We start from the raw sequence: 17,413 nt of genomic DNA, 5'->3' as shown, positions 1-17,413 counted from the left end.
TTTAAGGTTTTGAGAAATGTTTTAGCAATTCAGAAAATCTCTAATTACTGTGCACTGGCAAATAATTTTAAAAGGCTGCATTACCTTCAATAGTAGGAACAATTCCTAAATGGTTATTATACTATTTGTTAAAATTAACCTATTGCCTGCACATTAGCCAAAAAAGCCTTTCAAATGACTAAATAAATATTGATACATATTTATAAAGAGTAATAACTCTCTAAACTATGTTTAATTCTCATTTATAAAAATGCTAAATGTTTGACGGCACAATTACTTACATGACTGCCAAGACAATACACTTACTGTAAAGATAGATTTAAATGCTGAAAGTATTTCATGTCAAGAAAATATATAATTGACACAAAAGCTAGTATGATGTGCAATATATTTCACACCTCAATCATGTCATACTTTGATTTTATTTGATGAAATTAAGAATATTGAGACATTTCAGCAAAGCAGTTAAGTCATACTAACTTCATCTTACACATATCCGGATCAAAATATCTATGTACTAGTCTTACAAATAGTGTAAAGAATAACAAAATGGTCTTCTCTAAAAATGTATGTTATTTAGACACATTGCAACTAAACAGAATTTTGGGAATCATCCCATTGTTTGAATATTTGTGCATTTATGTTTAGAGAGACCAAAGAAAAACAATACTTTTTTAGGTTAATCCTTTGTTTTTTACATTAAAATCTTAATTTTTGCACAATGTTGTTTTCTGCACATTTGCAATAAAAGGATGTTTAAATGGATAAAGAATGTTTAAATAACACATTTGCAAGGTTTAAAAAAATGAAGTTTTGTAACTAAACTAATGCGAACCTTAAGGTTGCATAACCTTAACAAATTCCAAGATTTATTTATTTTTTAACTAAAAAGTAGTCCCCTCATTTACAATATATAACCCAGATTACATAAATATAATCACAATAAAAATTAGGAAATATTACTTTTCTCCAATTTTGCTAAAAGAGAGCAAAGTAATATTTTTTCAGGTATCGTGTTCTATTAGTTTGTAAAATGAAATTTAAATGTCAAAAAGTCCCAAAACATATTTGTATGACCTTTCAAATAAATTTAAAGTAGATACAAAATGAAGGCAATGACTTCATTTGTCAGTGTTCCCTCTATGCCTGAGTTCATACTGTATGTACTTCTACAAGCAATAATTACCCAATAAATTATGTACATACGAATGATGTCATTATATAACATGATGAAATATATTTTCAAATATTCGTCACTGTCCTTTTAATGTTTTTAAACACTATTTAAGAACTTGAATTTGTAAGGTGTCTGGATGTTTTATCTTCTGGGCAAGAGTCAAAACACTTTTTTTTTTTTTTTTACGTAAGCAAAATATATATTTTTTTCAATGCCCTCCATATTTATAGACTCTAAGGTTTAACGTTCATCACTAGTCTGGCAAACCATTAAAAAGAAATCCTTATCATTTACAGTATGTGCTGACTAAAATTGTACTGCGCTGGTAACAGACAGCATGTACTGTTGGTCAGACAGCATTTACTGTTAGGATAACTGCAGAGAGACTTTATTACAACAACTAAAGATCTGGGGCCTCATGTATAAAACCTTGCGTAGATTTCATCCTAAAAGTGTGTGCGCAAAATTCCCTTTATAAAACCCAGTCAGCGGAAGATTGTACGTACATGCACCTCCACCTCGAAATAACTATATGGAGCTAGTTTCACAATGCATAACGTCATCTGCATATCATTACCATATGCATATCACCATCCACGTGATATCATGTTTAACGGTACAAGACATTGGGAAAATATGAGATACAAACTATAAATGTGCAGTCAAATTACAGTATCCTTGTTTTAGAATAAATATATCAAAATATCTGCAAAAGCTAAATTGTATAAAATAAGGCCTTCTTTTCAGAGAAGGTTTTCAGTGAAGAGCTATTCTCTTTTTCACTGGCCAAACAGTATTTTTAATTGTTTTAAACAAATAAAATCAATGCAATTGTCCCTATAAAGGTAAACATATGTTTTAGAATGTTTATATATTTTTAGTGGAAACAGACTGGCCTTATTTTTTGCAGTGTAAATACAACTGTCTGACTCTTCAACAAAACATTTTTAAAGTAAAACGTGCAAATCTTAGTTTCCTTCAAATACAATTGTATTTTCACAATGTTGGGAAGATCACAGTTGTTGTATCATTAGGATACCATCTAACTGCTCATGACACTGACAGAACACCTGGCTCGATGGTGTTTTTAGCCCCCAATGGCTCCTTCCAGGCAGCTAACCCTAACCTCAACCTTAAACCTGGAAGGCGCCGTTGGGGGCTAAAAACACCAAACACCGAACAGCTGCATGCAGCAGTGGTTGTACAGTGTTGTCATCGGACCCATTCAAACCAGCCAATGGACTGCTCTACCAGTAAACTAAATTGTGCATCATTGATTATTGTTCTCGCTAGAAATATTTTCTCAGAACATGAGTAATGGAATTTAGATTAAAGAGAAATTATCATACGCCTAGCACTCTTTGCTGTCACTAAAACATGAAAATGTAGCATGCCACAGGAAAAGAGTTCAAAGCAGCACATCCACTACAAATATTTCTAAATTCATAAAAAAAAAAAAAATTCTGGATAATGACAATGTAATTTGAGTGTTTAACTCCATTAATGAGTGGAATATTAAATCGAAAGGTGTATGAATCGCATCAAAATGAAAACAGTTTATAATCATTCTGTTTACTTCATTACTTCGCTCACTCCAGTAAAAGAATGCGTACGCACATATTTACACTAAGTTTATTTTTTTATAAATCCTGTTATGTGCGTGGAAAATTACGTACACATATTTCAATGCCTTTTTTGTGCGCACGCAACGTTTATACATCAGGCCCCTGGTTGCCGAGAGATGTCTAGAACAGAGTAATTAATGCTGGATTGGAAGAGGCTTAGAAGGAACACTGAATAATTCACTCTCGTCACATCAATACATCAACATCGTCACAATGATCTTCCTCCTCTGTGACTTTAAGTGAAAGGACCTCCTCATTCAGGAAGAGGCCGCTCAATCTCTCTTTGCGAGCCTGTCTCTGCTCCTTCAGCTGGCGCTTGCGTAAAGCTTTCTGCTGCATCTTCCTCTGCTTGGAGCGTTTCTGTAAAAGATGATGATCACAGCATTATGTTTTTACTATTAAGAATAGCAAAGCATTTAAAGTTGGGATGCACCAATCCAGTGTCCTTTATAGGTCAATTAAGCTTCATCCACACAGGCAGAAACTTTGTCGCTTGCACAGTGATACAGTGATTTTCTATTGTTGGTTACCATAGATGGTCTTGGTCTTAGATCAAGATCTTCTAGATTTCTAGAAACTTCCAGGCAGGTGTGTTTGTTGGAGTTGAACTCTGTTGGTCATTGGCCCTCCAGGAGCAGGATTGGAAACCCCTCACAGCACTGTTTACTCAATATTATTATTAAAATATTAATGGTTACTAATATGGTACATTTATTCTATACATCTTTCAATACATCTTTTGTATTTATATGGTTTTGGATGTAACAGATTTTCATAAGTTAATAGCCAATTTTACTGGCAACTGTGGTTGTGGTGATTTAATCCTGTGATTGGCAATCAGCCAATCTTTCTTAGTTCACCAAAAAATGTAAATTCTCTCATTTAGTAAACCTCATGAAATTCCAGATATATGACTTTCTTTCTTCAGATGAACACAAAGATTTTCAGATAAATAACCATCTCTGTGAATCCATAAGTGAATGAGTGCAAAAATGTTCCGCCAACTGTCTCACGTGTATTCATGAGGGTCGAATTTATGCTGTCTCTCAACATGACGCAAACACGCTGTGAAGCTAATTCGAGAAGTAAATAAAGCAGAAGTGCAGAGGAATGTACATAAACCACACACTGTTTACAAAACAGTCAGGAAATATGTGCTTCTGTATTTTTATCCACACTTTTAGCATGAAAATCATGAGAAAATCACAACACCCATTCACCCAAAACGTTCATATAAAACATTTGTGTCTCTTCAGAAGATTTGGATTAAATTGCTCCATACATATGGATTTATCTTGCGATCTCTATGAAAGTTTTAAAGCAACAGAGTTTGGGGTGAATAGACTTTCAATGGAGGGACAGAAATCTCTCAGATTACATTAAAAAATATCTTTGTGTTTCGCAGATGAATGGAAGTCAATAGGTTTGGAATGACATAAGGGTGAGTAATTGATAACAGAATTTTCTTCTTTGAGTGAAGCGTGCGTGCGTGTGTGTGTGTGTGTGTGTTCTTTACTGAAGCCAAAATGTGTCAAAAAAACGGACACTGTGTTTTTCTTTTGTACAAGCTGCTCCTGTTTCTCAGTTGACTCTGAGTTTGAGTTCTCCTCCATGTTGCTTCCATGCTGCTGACTGGACAGGGTGGAATCATGTGACTACACATATGGTAGTATGTTTTTAAGGGGAAAGTATTAACAGGTTTAAAAAAATAAAAAAACCGACATGGGAAAATTACGTCGGTTAGAGCCTAGAGGTTCAGCATTTTGGTTTCGTTTACTTTTCGATTAATTGTAAATTATCGTATTAATTAGCGTTCAGAAATCAAGTTGGAATGATGAGATCGCTGCATTCATGCGCTCAACATGTCTGTGACCGGCTACAACGCTCACCACTGCAACCTTTTAATGTCACGCTCTAAATATAAATGCTATAGATCTAAATATAATGCTATAATCAACTCTTCATGATTAGTTAACCTTGAGAGCTCTAATAGTAAAAACGTAAAAACAAAGTTTTCAAGAGTTAAAAATTGAATTTAATACTTAACTATTTCATATACAAATATGTTAGCTAATCACAGCAGTGGGCATTTACACTACAGTCTCACAGCAGACACGTCCCTTAAATTTCAGAGGGCTAAAATCAGGGTAAGAAAAATGCCTTTATTTCTAAATTATGGCAATTTTTTATGTAATAATCATGCTAACATTATAAGTGTACAGAAAACATTATAAAACAATAAAACAATGCAGTTCATGACCCCTTAAAAACTTGCAGTGTAAACACAGCCATAGTCACCGATCATTAAGGAAACTAAACACCGTATTAAAACCAAAGGGATGTAAAACTTTTAAAAAAGACCATTTGTGTAAATTCAGTTTTTGTTTTGTCTTGTGGAATATGTGTAAATATTTGTTACATGAAACAGGGAAGTAAAAAAATTGTGAATATCAGGGAAGTATTAAAAAATACATCACTATAGTAACTGTTACTTTCGTACAGTGAATGATTTGTCAGACTGATTCAATCTGTATATTATTTTATTTTTTTATTCAAGAGAAATGACTTAAGAGAGACATTTCCTTGTGAATCAGATTACACTGGCTGCACTGTATGTTTGTATTAAGACATTCTTGATGTCTTGAAGTAAATGAGTGCTGAAAGTACCTTAGAGTCTCGTATTCGCTCTGCAGCGGTGGCCAGGTTTCCATCGCTGTGTGCACGGCTGATGCTTGTGGAGGAATTGGACCCTGTGGAAGTGGTGCTACTGCTGGCACTGCTTACTATGCTGACATTACTGCTGCTGTGAGCACTCACACCACTGGTGCTGCCACTGCTCGCCATGCTCCTCTTCCAGCCATCACGTGTAATGCTGGGACGCTGCCGTGGACTGTGCTCACGGATGTAGCTCCTCACCTAAATTAACAATAGAAATCTGAATGTTTTTTAAAGTTTTACTGACCAACACATCTCAGATTAACCTGCAACAATTTTATGCACATCATATGAAACTAACCTCTGTCATTAAACATAACTAACTGTCATTTGTATGAGATAATAACTGGCAAGCCTTAAGGCTGAAATACACACTACAGGACTTTCGCAATTTTTGCTCCAATTGCAACGTTAGTTGCTGAAAGTCAGATAGTCAGCAATTTAAGCTGTCAAGAGTTGATACATATTATTGTCATTTGTCATGCATCTCCTAGCAATGAGGTACGTTTCTGCGTGAGTTTGTGGTGTTTGTAACATCAAATTCAAGAGCGAATTTGTAAATTTGTAAATTCATTTTTATAGTGGAAAGAAAAAATGTCCAGTGTCAGGAGACACGTGCCTTAAGGCCCTTTCACACCGGATGCGTAACGAAAAGCGAAACGAAAAAGCGAATAGTTTGTGTGCGAATAGTTTGCGTCAAAACCATTCACATCAGCCGCGACGCGAATTTGCGACGTCTGTGACGTTCAGAGAGCTTCAACATTCCAAAACTTTCGCGCCGACAGCTGAGAAAACATGGACACTTCATCATCAGTGAAGACAAGCTTTTCATTTTCTTTAAAAGACAGAAAAGAAGGTTTTGGGTGCACACAATCTTAAGAACAGAGAGTCTGAAGGGGAGTATGCTAATGTGCAGTTTTTTTGCGTCTTCAACTAAACACAGTGCGTTTTGTAATGTCACTACACATTACATGTAACACACAAAGTAAAGTAAGTTAAAATCATTCGACTAGAAACTGTAGATATCACACAAAGAATGTATAGTATACTAAAAGCAGCCCTACATTTTGTTAATGTTACATGTTCAAAGTAAACACGGTCTCTGTCTCTATCTTTGACGATAATAGTGTTAGCTTTCTATCCAAAATGTAGTTTAGCCTGCTAGCCTACACAGCACAGGACTACAACGACTAAAACTATCACACAACATACTCACAGTCGTGATAACTGAGTTGGTTGGCAATGCTACGCCACACTTTGTCTTTCAAATCGTTGTCCTTGTAGTACGTGATTGGCTAAAGCCTTTTCTGTCGCCGCAAAAGTAAAAAAAAATCGACATTGAAGCGAATAAAATAAAAGTCGTTTTTTCGCCGCAGCACATTCGCGTTCGGTGTGGAAGCACTCATTACACAAACAGCTGATCAAAAAATAAAACCATCGCGCAAATTATTCGTGCGTCAAAATCGCGTCCAATCGATTTACTCGTTGATGCCGCTGAAGCAGTGAATGTACTGTTTGAATCTCCCGCTGAATCCGTTTGGAATGTTTGTATCTCCAGCTGAAGCAGTGTTTGGGATTTTTGAATGTTTGAATCCGACGGGTTGGGGCGGAGCTTTGGAGTGCCGAATTTGTAAGTCTGTGCCTCCCGTTTGCCCTTAGAATCGTCAGACCCTGAGGCCCCTGAGTAAACATATTGTGCTAACTAACTTTTAATTAACTTACTACACTAAATTGTTATAAATTGATCAAAACCTTATAGGTTTCATTCCACTCCTAATTCCAATTTACAACTACTAGAAGTATATCCAACTTGACCTGCACGTGTAAAGCACAGGGTTGCCAACTTTGGCTGTCTGGCTAGAGTGAGATTTTGATGACATGGGTTGAATCAATGACATGCCCCTATTTGAGGTTTTAAGGATCCAACCATTCATTTTTATTTTGTCTTAATGCAAATGACCCAAATAACTAAGTCTAATGTTGTACTTGATGCACTTTTTACAGTAGTCAACATTTGAAGTGGATCAAAACGTTTCAAAGTTATACATGAATTTTGAACAATACCCATTCTTGTCTTAGGACAACTTGATGAACTTTTTTTGATCCACTTCAAATGTTGACTACTGTAGAAACTATACCTGTTAACTTTACCTACCATATACGCTAGTTAGCTAATATTACCAGCCAAACAGATTCCATAAGAACACACATATTCAGTTCCCTTGAATATGTTTCTGTCATTTATTATTCCAGTAGGCTAATGTAAAGGTCTCTGTATTAAGACAGAGTTCAAATTTATGGAAAATAGCTGAAAATATACACGCTGCTGCTGCTCTGTTCCGCTTAAACTGCTTTTTTTTCTCTCCTTCCTGGGGAGATGTGTGTGTGCAGATTTATTTTTTCCAACAGTTGTGATTCACAGTCTAAACCAATTATGTTTATCATTAGGAAGGTGTGTGAGGTGGCGAGCAAAGTAGCATAGGGTAAGAATCTCTCTTAGAAGGTAAGGGATTTTTTTTTTTTTCTACAACGATTTTGCTCAACTCATTTGTATGATCTGTATGTGAAATTTGAGTGTTTGCTACTGTATCTAGTCTTTGCCTTGTTGTGCCTATATATCGAACCAACATGTTTGTATATAGTTACAAATTCGCTACAGTAATTGACCCAGATGCTGGCTTTGGGTCAAGCGATTTAAAGGATAATATTTCAAGGTTTAAAGGATTTATTATTAAATATTGTGCTTGAATTTTTCCATTGTCTTAGATGGCTATTTTTTGGGGGGTTATATCACTAATACAGTATAACTCCACCCACCTCAAATGTGAGAGACTGTTTTGGAGACTGTCTCTGCTTGTTTGCAGTGCAAGGGTAAAAAAAAAGAACTGGTTCTTTGATTAAGTACATTGTTTTCTTATTAAAACATGATGTTTGCAAAGGCTAATGTTTTATGTATTTGAGGAGTGGAGAAGAATGTCTGAGTCTGGTATTTGACATCTAGTCATAGCACAATACGGATTGTGCATAACCCTTCATCTTTTATAACACAAGATTTTGGAAAAATGTATAAAACGAAAGGAAAAACTGAGAGACCACATAGCTACAATAAACTTTGTAACCAGTTGATGAAAATGTAATGCATTGCACTTGCTGCCTCAGATGAGTCCGTTCTAATGACTGACAAAACACAAATCTCCGACATTTGCGGGTGAAAAACCTCCTAATGTGGCTTCATTATATTATTAACATTTTACCAAAATCAAGCTCACATGAAGCTTTTCACTGGTTTCAAAACACACTACACTGGATATTGGTAAACTGTCACTTCCTGACTTCTCTCTGTGTGGTATTGTCTTAAACGGTACACTTAAATGTAACGCTTTAACGTTTGGTAACATATCCTCGGAAATAACATAGCAGGGGCATTTCACTCACATTGGATGAGTCAACGTCACATTTGCATAGACCGTACAATTTGAATTTATGATTGGTTGACTGACAAATTAAAATATTAAAAAAGAATGATAAAATAATGATATTAACCGGTTAATGGTCATTTCAAATAAGTTTTTGTTTCGAACGATTACAGCTGATTCCATTTTCGTTTATGTTCCTTTTAAAATGTTTCCGTTTTTTGTTTTCGTTCCTTGAACAGGTTCAGAGCCCTTCAAACAATGTGGGTATTTAACTGGTAAACTGTTTTAAGTGACTTATTATGACCGCCGCTAGCGTAGCTAGCGAAAGCGGTCATATAGGGATTGTCAAAGTTTTAAAGCTGGGCCCCCCCAAACCCAAAAAATGCAGTTTTTCCTAAATAACTACCTGAACCGTGGCACCGAGGATGAAGAAATTTTTATGGTATGTTGCTCTTAAGGGCCCACATCAACCTAGCCCATAATCACTCATTTGTGATTTGCGCCCCTCCCATAAAAAATGAAAATGCAATATTATTCTGCTTTAATCGCCCCTATCTTCAGTTGAGATGTTCAGAACTGCACCATATTTCATGTGTATGATTAACTTGACATCCTCTGGGGGTAGAATTTCGTAGAATTTCATCCATGGGGGGGTATAAAATAAATTCATTTATGTGCACATTTAGTGACTGTACACTCATCGGCCTGTAGATGGTGGTGTTGAGCGAAGGGTTGCTGGTTTAGGATGATACTGTCACTAAGGTTGCCAACTGTCCCGAATTAGGCGGGACGTCCCGCATTTTGGGCCTATTTTATTTGTCCCTTGCGTGACCTCCCGTGTCCCGTTTTTTGACAAGCTGATAAACCACTGACTGATACAACAGCAACAGCAGCAGTGCTGACCACGACACTTGAGAATGATCACCGACACCTGTCATCATCCAATCACAGCTTTTTTTAATCACTGTTTTGAGACAAATCATTGTTTGATTTGCGAACATCCTCTGCCGTCTGGTCGCTTCCGCTTCAAGCCGGACTCGTCTCGCGCTAACGGTAATTTCCTTTCACTGTCCACGTTTTGATTTCGGCTAATCAATTTTGGCGAATGCAAACAACGTGATTATTGTTCATGAGTCTAACATCCAGCCACGCAAGAAAACATGTAATCTACCTGAGGGAATAATATGCTCAAAAAACATTTCTGATTATTATTAATGTTTTAAAGCTTTTAGAAAGTACATAGAAAGCTTTTGTAACATTATCTTAACTGTCACTTTTGATTAATGTAATGCATCCTTGCTGAATAAAAGTAGGCAATTACTTTCTTTATTTTTTTTCCCAAAAAATAATCTTACTAACCCCAAACTTTTGAACTGTAAGCCTAGTGTATAATGTTAAAAAAGCTTTCTATTTTAGATAAATGCTGTTATTTTGAACTATGGTTTGTTTGTAATGTGACTTTTTTCATGTATGACATTAAAATTATTTTTAGAATTAAATACATAAATAGGTTAAGCAATACAAATGTGTTTATGTCTGATAACCTTTTAAACACAAACTTAACTGCAGACACTGAAATGACGTACACTGTGTGATACAGTACAAATATTTTGAGTGTCCCTCATTTTCCTATAAATAACCACGATTGTCCCGCATTTTCCTTTTCTGAAGTTGGCAACCCTAACTGTCACACACACACATGCAGGAATACAAACAAACGCAAGCATGCACACACACTGACATCCACACGCACAGACACACACCCATACACACACACATACAAATCCACATGCACAGACACACACACAAACACACACGCGCACACACATGTACGCACGCATACATACACGCACAGACACACACACACACAGACACACACATACACAAACACACACACACATACACACACACACACAGACAGACATGCACATACTACTACTTTTTTTAGGTATATACATAAACACGCAATACAGCCAAATTGCTCCACGTCATTTATTTTTGTGGAAAGCCAGTGCAGGCCTGAGCGGCGGTCATATTTTGTACCGCCATGCGGTACATCTAGTTTTAGAATGTTTTTAATGAAATAAAGATTGATCTTCTTGTGAAACAAACATTTTGTATTGAGTTTGGAAGTCACATCTCTGTCTCTAAATCTGAAAAGAAACGGCGGGGTTCTCCATATTACTCTGACCATTTTATTGTTGGATGTTTATTTGTTATGTAATATGAACTATTTTACATCACATCATTGAACACATCCACATGTCAAAAGCAAATGCAGTGTTGCCAACTATTTTCAAAGGAAAGTAGCTAAAGCCTGCCTGTCACTAGACGACATCATGTGTCAATTAGCATATTTGTGACGTCATCACGTCGTACTTGCATTCTGCCTAATGTCTCTTCCCCTTCGAGGGAACTCAACGCCACATCAGCTTACGCTATGAAGACCATCCCGTGGGACCTGGTGTCTGAGGCACGTGTACCAACTAGCCACTCATGGCCGATGCAGTGATGTTGTCACAAGGTGTGCTCCAACGTATAAAAAGGGCACCAGAAAACACATCATTAGTTGATGATATGTCATATGTCTTAAGGCAGCAGCTTATGTGTGTGCTGTGTGAAGATTGCAGTGTGTTTCAATTAAGAGATTGTCAGAGATCAGAGTTATGGTGGGCAGACAGTTTAAACGCTGTGTGGCATCAGGTCAGGCGGCAATGTGTGTTAGGCTCCCTAATAATATAGGGTTTTAGATTACTTGTAACCTCAAGCAGGCACTAGCGTCAGTTGATGGGGCATTAAATTCACTAGTAACGGAACGTCTGGGTTACGACTGTAATCATGGTTCCAGTCTGAGCAGCCGCGTCATGTTGTCATGTTTCAGGCGTGCGCGCATCTAACTTCAGACATTTGAAACTGGCGACATGTTTTCAGGTGCTCTTTTTACATCACTGTCGGCCGTGAGTGGCTAGCTGGTACACATGCCTCAGACACAGCACAGACATAGCGTCGGCTGACACGGCGTTTCGTCCCCTTCTAAGGGAACCATGGTTCCAGTTGTAACCTAGACGTTTTCTTTCCTAATCGGTGCTCACATACTGTATTTTAAAATAATATAGCTGAATGTCCAATAAAGCTGTTCTCATTTACATATTTTGTCAGATTACAAAACGAGTATGATATAGTGAATGCCTAAATTTTTTATATGTGTGTTTAATACAGTTTTATTATTGTGTTTAAATATGTACAATGTACAGTTTCTAAATAAATTATCTAATTTCTAGCTGAAGTTACTAAGGTTTGTCCAAAGAGTTGCTAGGCACTTTTTGGAAAAAAGTCACGAAAGGGGTCTGAAAAGTCGCTTAAATCTAAGTTGGCAAAACAGAGCAAATAGAACCCATAATAATCAGTGATGCTGCTTTTTAGTTCAATCATGAGAATGTTGTATTAATTTGTTCACGACTGAACTAAAATGAAGAAACAAATAAGTAAACTGTGGCCACCATAACTAAAACTATAGAACTAAAATGAAGGAACAAAATGTTTTTTTTTTTCTGCATTCTCTGCCGACTGTACCCGTCAGGCTAAGTCCACTGGCAAGGTAAGATGTTTTGTAGAAGGTAAGGTAAGATATATATTTATTTATTTTTCAACTATTTGAGCTTCAATCAAGTCATAATTGAAATATTGTGTATTTATGAGTCGAGCCCCTTTTTATATATTTTTTTCTTGAGTGAAAGTCAATGGCCACCCAGAGACTATTCAACCAATACAGTGTTTCCCACAAATAGACTAATTATTGGCGGTGCGCCACAGAATCAACATCAGCCGCCACATATTACGTTTCGTTATTCTTTTCTTTTTTTTTTACGCTATTTAAAACAGCAGCGTATTCATTCAGCTGCATTTCCTTACCCTGCTCTCCCTCCGTCTCTCTGTCACTCACATACATACTCACAATACACATATATACATATATATATATATATATATATATATATATATATATATATATATATATATATATACACACACATACAAGGCTGTTACATAATTTTTAGGGTGTTAAATGTGTGGATTTTGGGTTGGGTGTGTGGATTTTGTGAAGGTGTGAAGCATTTTTGATTAATATTTAATATAATAAAGTTCTGTGTAACAAATTATTAACAAAGGAATTATTTTGAACCACACACTTTTGAATCTATGTGCCGGAAAAATTCAGTCAAATCTCGAGTTAGGGGGTACTTTTTGTTAACCGTTTATCATATGTCTTAGATGTAATAATTAGGAAAAACACTGTGGATAAATGAGTGCCATTTTGTTTTGAGTGGGCATTAACCAGGTCACTTCCCCTAACTCATTTAGAATGGTATGTAATTAGTGTAATTCATTACCTGTTTAAGTTTTTCATCTGTGAGGCAGTTTAGTTCAATGATGAACTCGCTGTCTGTCGGCAGTATCTGTGCGCTCGGGTCGATTATTTTTATGATATCAAGTTGCTCCCGAAGTCCCATCTCTGTGCTCACTTTTCGACTTAAATATTCAATATATTCCACCTGAAAACCAAAAATCAAAGTTAGCTTGCATTAAGAACAGTAGAAGCTCTAAAGAAGCAGAACAAGTAAATGCAGAGAAGTCGTCCTTTCTTTCATAATTGTCTAATTAACATTTTTCATTACAAATTATATATTATCACTATAACAATATAAAAGTTATATTGAAAAAAAAAAGACATTACTAAACATTTCTCAGCATTTGATATATCCCATATTGATTTATTGACAACAGCTCTGGAGTTGACATGGACAAAACCTGATGATCCATGTTAATTATTGTTAGTTGGTGGTCTCAGACTCCTGACAACACATACTGGGTGCATTTTATATTTTCATTGCATAAAAAAATAAATCAACCTGTTCATCATTAGTCATGGCACTCCAGGGCAGCTCATCCAGATTTCGGTGTGGTTTGTTTTTTCTTTTGGATACAAGGCAGGGTGAACAGGGCACGCTGGGTATGATGTCTGACAACACATCACTGCCACTGGCTATGTCACTGCCTGGTAACTACAATGGCACAGTATTTGTTTAGCAAATTCTTCAATGAAATAATCAACAGCTTGTCCATATGTTAGGAAATAAAATACAATGAAAGTGACATAAAAAAAAAAAACTAAAATGGCTTCAAAACTAAGGGCTCACCTGCCACTCAAATTCACTGTCTGACCAGTCCCAATAAGTGCTGATGGAGGAGGACACGTCGCTGCAGACACTGCCTTCTGGGAACAGGTCAAAGGAGGTGAGTTCCTGATCATCCAGGAGGGAGTAGCAGTCATCCTGATCGCCCACAGAAACAGAGGAGAAGAGTTCCTCACTGCACTCTGAACTGGCAACACTAGTGCCACATGACGTCAGGTTCCATCTGCAAAGAGGTGACCGTTGTTGACAAAGGCAGTTTACATTATAGAGGTCTTCACGGGTCCACCTGGATCCGAAAATCCGAGGTCTGACCCAAGAACCGAGCAGGTTCGGGTCCAAAACTTTGACGAGTGCCTAGGACACTGATCTTAGTGGCCACAGGTTTAGGGTCATTTAAAATAAATGTGCTTTTACCAAATGGACCCAAGAAGACTAATTATTATACAATTTTCTGTGCTTCTTCATGGAAATGCATATTTATTTTAATATTTCATTTGAGGTGAAACAAAGCTTATGAGCGAGCGGTTTATCTACTTGGAAGTGCTCACCCAATTGCGGAAAAAAGATAAACTGTTGTTAGATTGATTACAGAAAACCATCTAAATGCAGTTGAGGCCAAACTAATCAACTAAATTAATTAACAAAAATGAACACATAACTCTATATTTTCATGTTTTATGTAGCAAATTAGGTCAAAATAAATATTAATAAATCAATCATAACTTGTAATAAATAATTATGAATATTTGGATCAGTTAATAGAATTAATTTAATGTAGTACAATTAATATTACAATCAATCAACCTGTTTGTCCCATGAACACTCAGTTATAATTGTTTATTAATTCTAAGAAATGTTCCGGTGGAGGGAAATGTCTTTCTTACTGTACAGTACTACAAAGAGCCTGTAGTCAAAATCTAAATCGTAAAATAAACGTTGTTGCAAGCAGAGAATCAGAACCAAATACGTATTGTGCACACGTTTTATTAACTAAATCACAAACATAACTATCTCTAAACACACAACATACAATCACACATACTTGGGTAAAATCGTAAGTGACAGAATAAAACAGGACGCAGGAAATGGAACTATAGAAAAGATCCATTTAACTATGAAAAGAACCATCAGCGTATCATTTTCAGAGCACCTCTTTAAATGTATACTTGCATGGCCTTTTCGTGAACATTTCGTGAAGTTCCTGAAGAAGGATTTTGATGGTTCCATGAGTCTTAATCGATTTCTTCAGCGTTGAATGAAGAAATGTTGATGAACTTGAATGGTTTGTTTGACTCTGTTCTGGTTGAAAGTTCTCTCTCTCTCTCCATGAGCACATGGCTGGAGCGCAGATGGTGGCTTGCAGGCCCTGGGCCGGAGAGGCCACGCAGAGCAACCAGGAGAAGGGAGGAAGTCGGAAGAGTTGATGGTTGGAGTTGCGATGGGCTTCTGCATTGAATGAAGAATGTGCCAAACTCCTGATGTTGTCCTTGATTATGTTGTGGTTGAGAGTCCTCTCTCTCTCTCTCTCTCTCCTGAATGAGCACATGGCTGGTTGTGAGTCAAGGCCTGCTGCGGCCACACAGGACAGCTATGCAAACGTACTGAGAAGGCCAAGGAGAGGGAAGGGCTTGTGTAGAGGACATTTAAAGTCTGAGAAAAGACCCACCTCTCGACTAATAAGAAAGGGGGAATTTCCAAGTGGGAAATTCCTCTGTTGGGAGTAGGGCTGGGCGATAAAACGATAACGATAATTATCACAATATAATTTTTCTCGATAAAACGATATCAAGAGTTCGATAAATGCTCGATATAAAGTTTACGCTCTATGCGTAATGCTGCGCATGCGTTTTGCAGCTTCCGGCTGCCGCACGCGGTGTTATTGACAGACAGACTGCCTTCTTCTCCTGGAAAAAGAAGAGAGACCTTGCAACTGCTCAGGAAGAACTTAAACTACCGAAGCACAAGCTGGTGACAGAGTCACCTACCAGGTGGGGATCCCGTCAAAAGATGGTGGCAAGGATGATTGAGCAGCACAAGGCTATCTCTCAGGTACTCTCTGCTGAAAAGAAAACCAGGCACTTGATGCCCACCTGGCAGGACATTGAAGTGCTGGAGTCAATGAACGAGGCCTTAAAGGTGCAATGTGTGATATTTCTGAGGATCTATTGACAGAAATGCAATATAAGATCCATAACTATGTTTTCAGTGGTGTATAAAGACCTTACTTACCCTCATGTGGTGTTCGGGTCATTTTGACCCGGAGAGAATTTTCTTTTACCCCAAAATACTAGTTAATGTTATCGCTTTGGACTGAAACTTAGTGACTTGATTCACAGATGGTATAACTACTTCTCAAATGTTTTTTGACAATTTTCTTACTTTTTTAGGGGGGGTTTTGTCACCTTGTTACACTTGTGGTCTTCAAAAATGACCGGACTACAAAAAATTGCTTATAAATCACTCTTTATGCAATATTATCACCCAATATTGGATTCAATCTTTTTGTTCAATCTTTCAATTAGGACTGGTTTTATATTTCTATTTGCATCTGATTAATTGTAGGCCTCATTTATTTGACAGTAGGCTTCTCATTTTTTGAGTAAAAAAAACATTATTTTTGAATAATTTTGGAAATATTAAATAAAATCTGAAGAAAATTGGCACTGTTGATCACACTAGTCTACTTTAATTTTTCACCAGGAATTTTGTTTTGAAAAACTTTTATTTTGTACAATATGGCACAGAGTTACACTTGTGGTGTTCCACTGGGCCACAAGTGTACTAGAAGTCATAGAATATCTCAATGAGAAGTACGATGACGAGATAACAGACGAACTGCTTGATATGGCATCCTTGCTTGACCCGCGCTTCAAGACTCAATATATCAGGCCAGACAAGATTGAGGCAATCAAAACAAGAGCAGTGACTGAGATTCTGAAAATGGAGGGAGACCAAGGCCCATCCACTTCACAGGCTTCATGCAGAACAGAAGAAATAGAGGCAGAGGGAGGCACTGCAGCAGCTCTTCCTGTAAAGAAGCAGAGGAAGTCACTGGGCAGTTTTTTTAAGAAGCCATGCCCCAGCAACACAGGACTCAGTGACATGCAGGCAGTGGAGGGGGAGTTGGAAAACTACCTCATGGGTCCAGAACAGTGAAACTGTCAGAACAGAACAGTGCAGTCAGAACAGAACAGAACAGTGAACACTGTCCAGACAGTGAAACAGAATCCCTGGATTGGTGGAAGGTGTATGACAAAAAGTTTCCTAAAGTGAGCCAACTAGCAA

General features: G+C 37.0%; 1 protein-coding gene across 1 annotated transcript in view; it reads right to left on the bottom strand.

The window, feature by feature from the left end:
* Window positions 1-403: 403 nt before the first annotated feature.
* The window catches only part of fam199x (family with sequence similarity 199, X-linked), a 39,694-nt gene continuing 22,684 nt past the window's right edge, over window positions 404-17,413 (bottom strand). Inside the window, exons 3-7 of the mRNA XM_084132655.1 lie at window positions 14,132-14,351; window positions 13,844-13,996; window positions 13,325-13,486; window positions 5,470-5,718; window positions 404-3,162 (exon numbers count right to left, since the gene is read on the bottom strand). Coding sequence (XP_083988781.1) covers window positions 2,989-3,162; window positions 5,470-5,718; window positions 13,325-13,486; window positions 13,844-13,996; window positions 14,132-14,351 — 958 coding nt within the window. The 3' untranslated portion in view covers window positions 404-2,988. The remainder of the gene's footprint in view (window positions 3,163-5,469; window positions 5,719-13,324; window positions 13,487-13,843; window positions 13,997-14,131; window positions 14,352-17,413) is intronic.

Source organism: Abramis brama, assembly GCF_963993115.1.
Source record: "Abramis brama genome assembly, chromosome: 13".
Taxonomy (NCBI): Eukaryota; Metazoa; Chordata; class Actinopteri; order Cypriniformes; family Leuciscidae; genus Abramis; species Abramis brama.
This window is presented reverse-complemented; position numbering and strand designations above follow the sequence as displayed.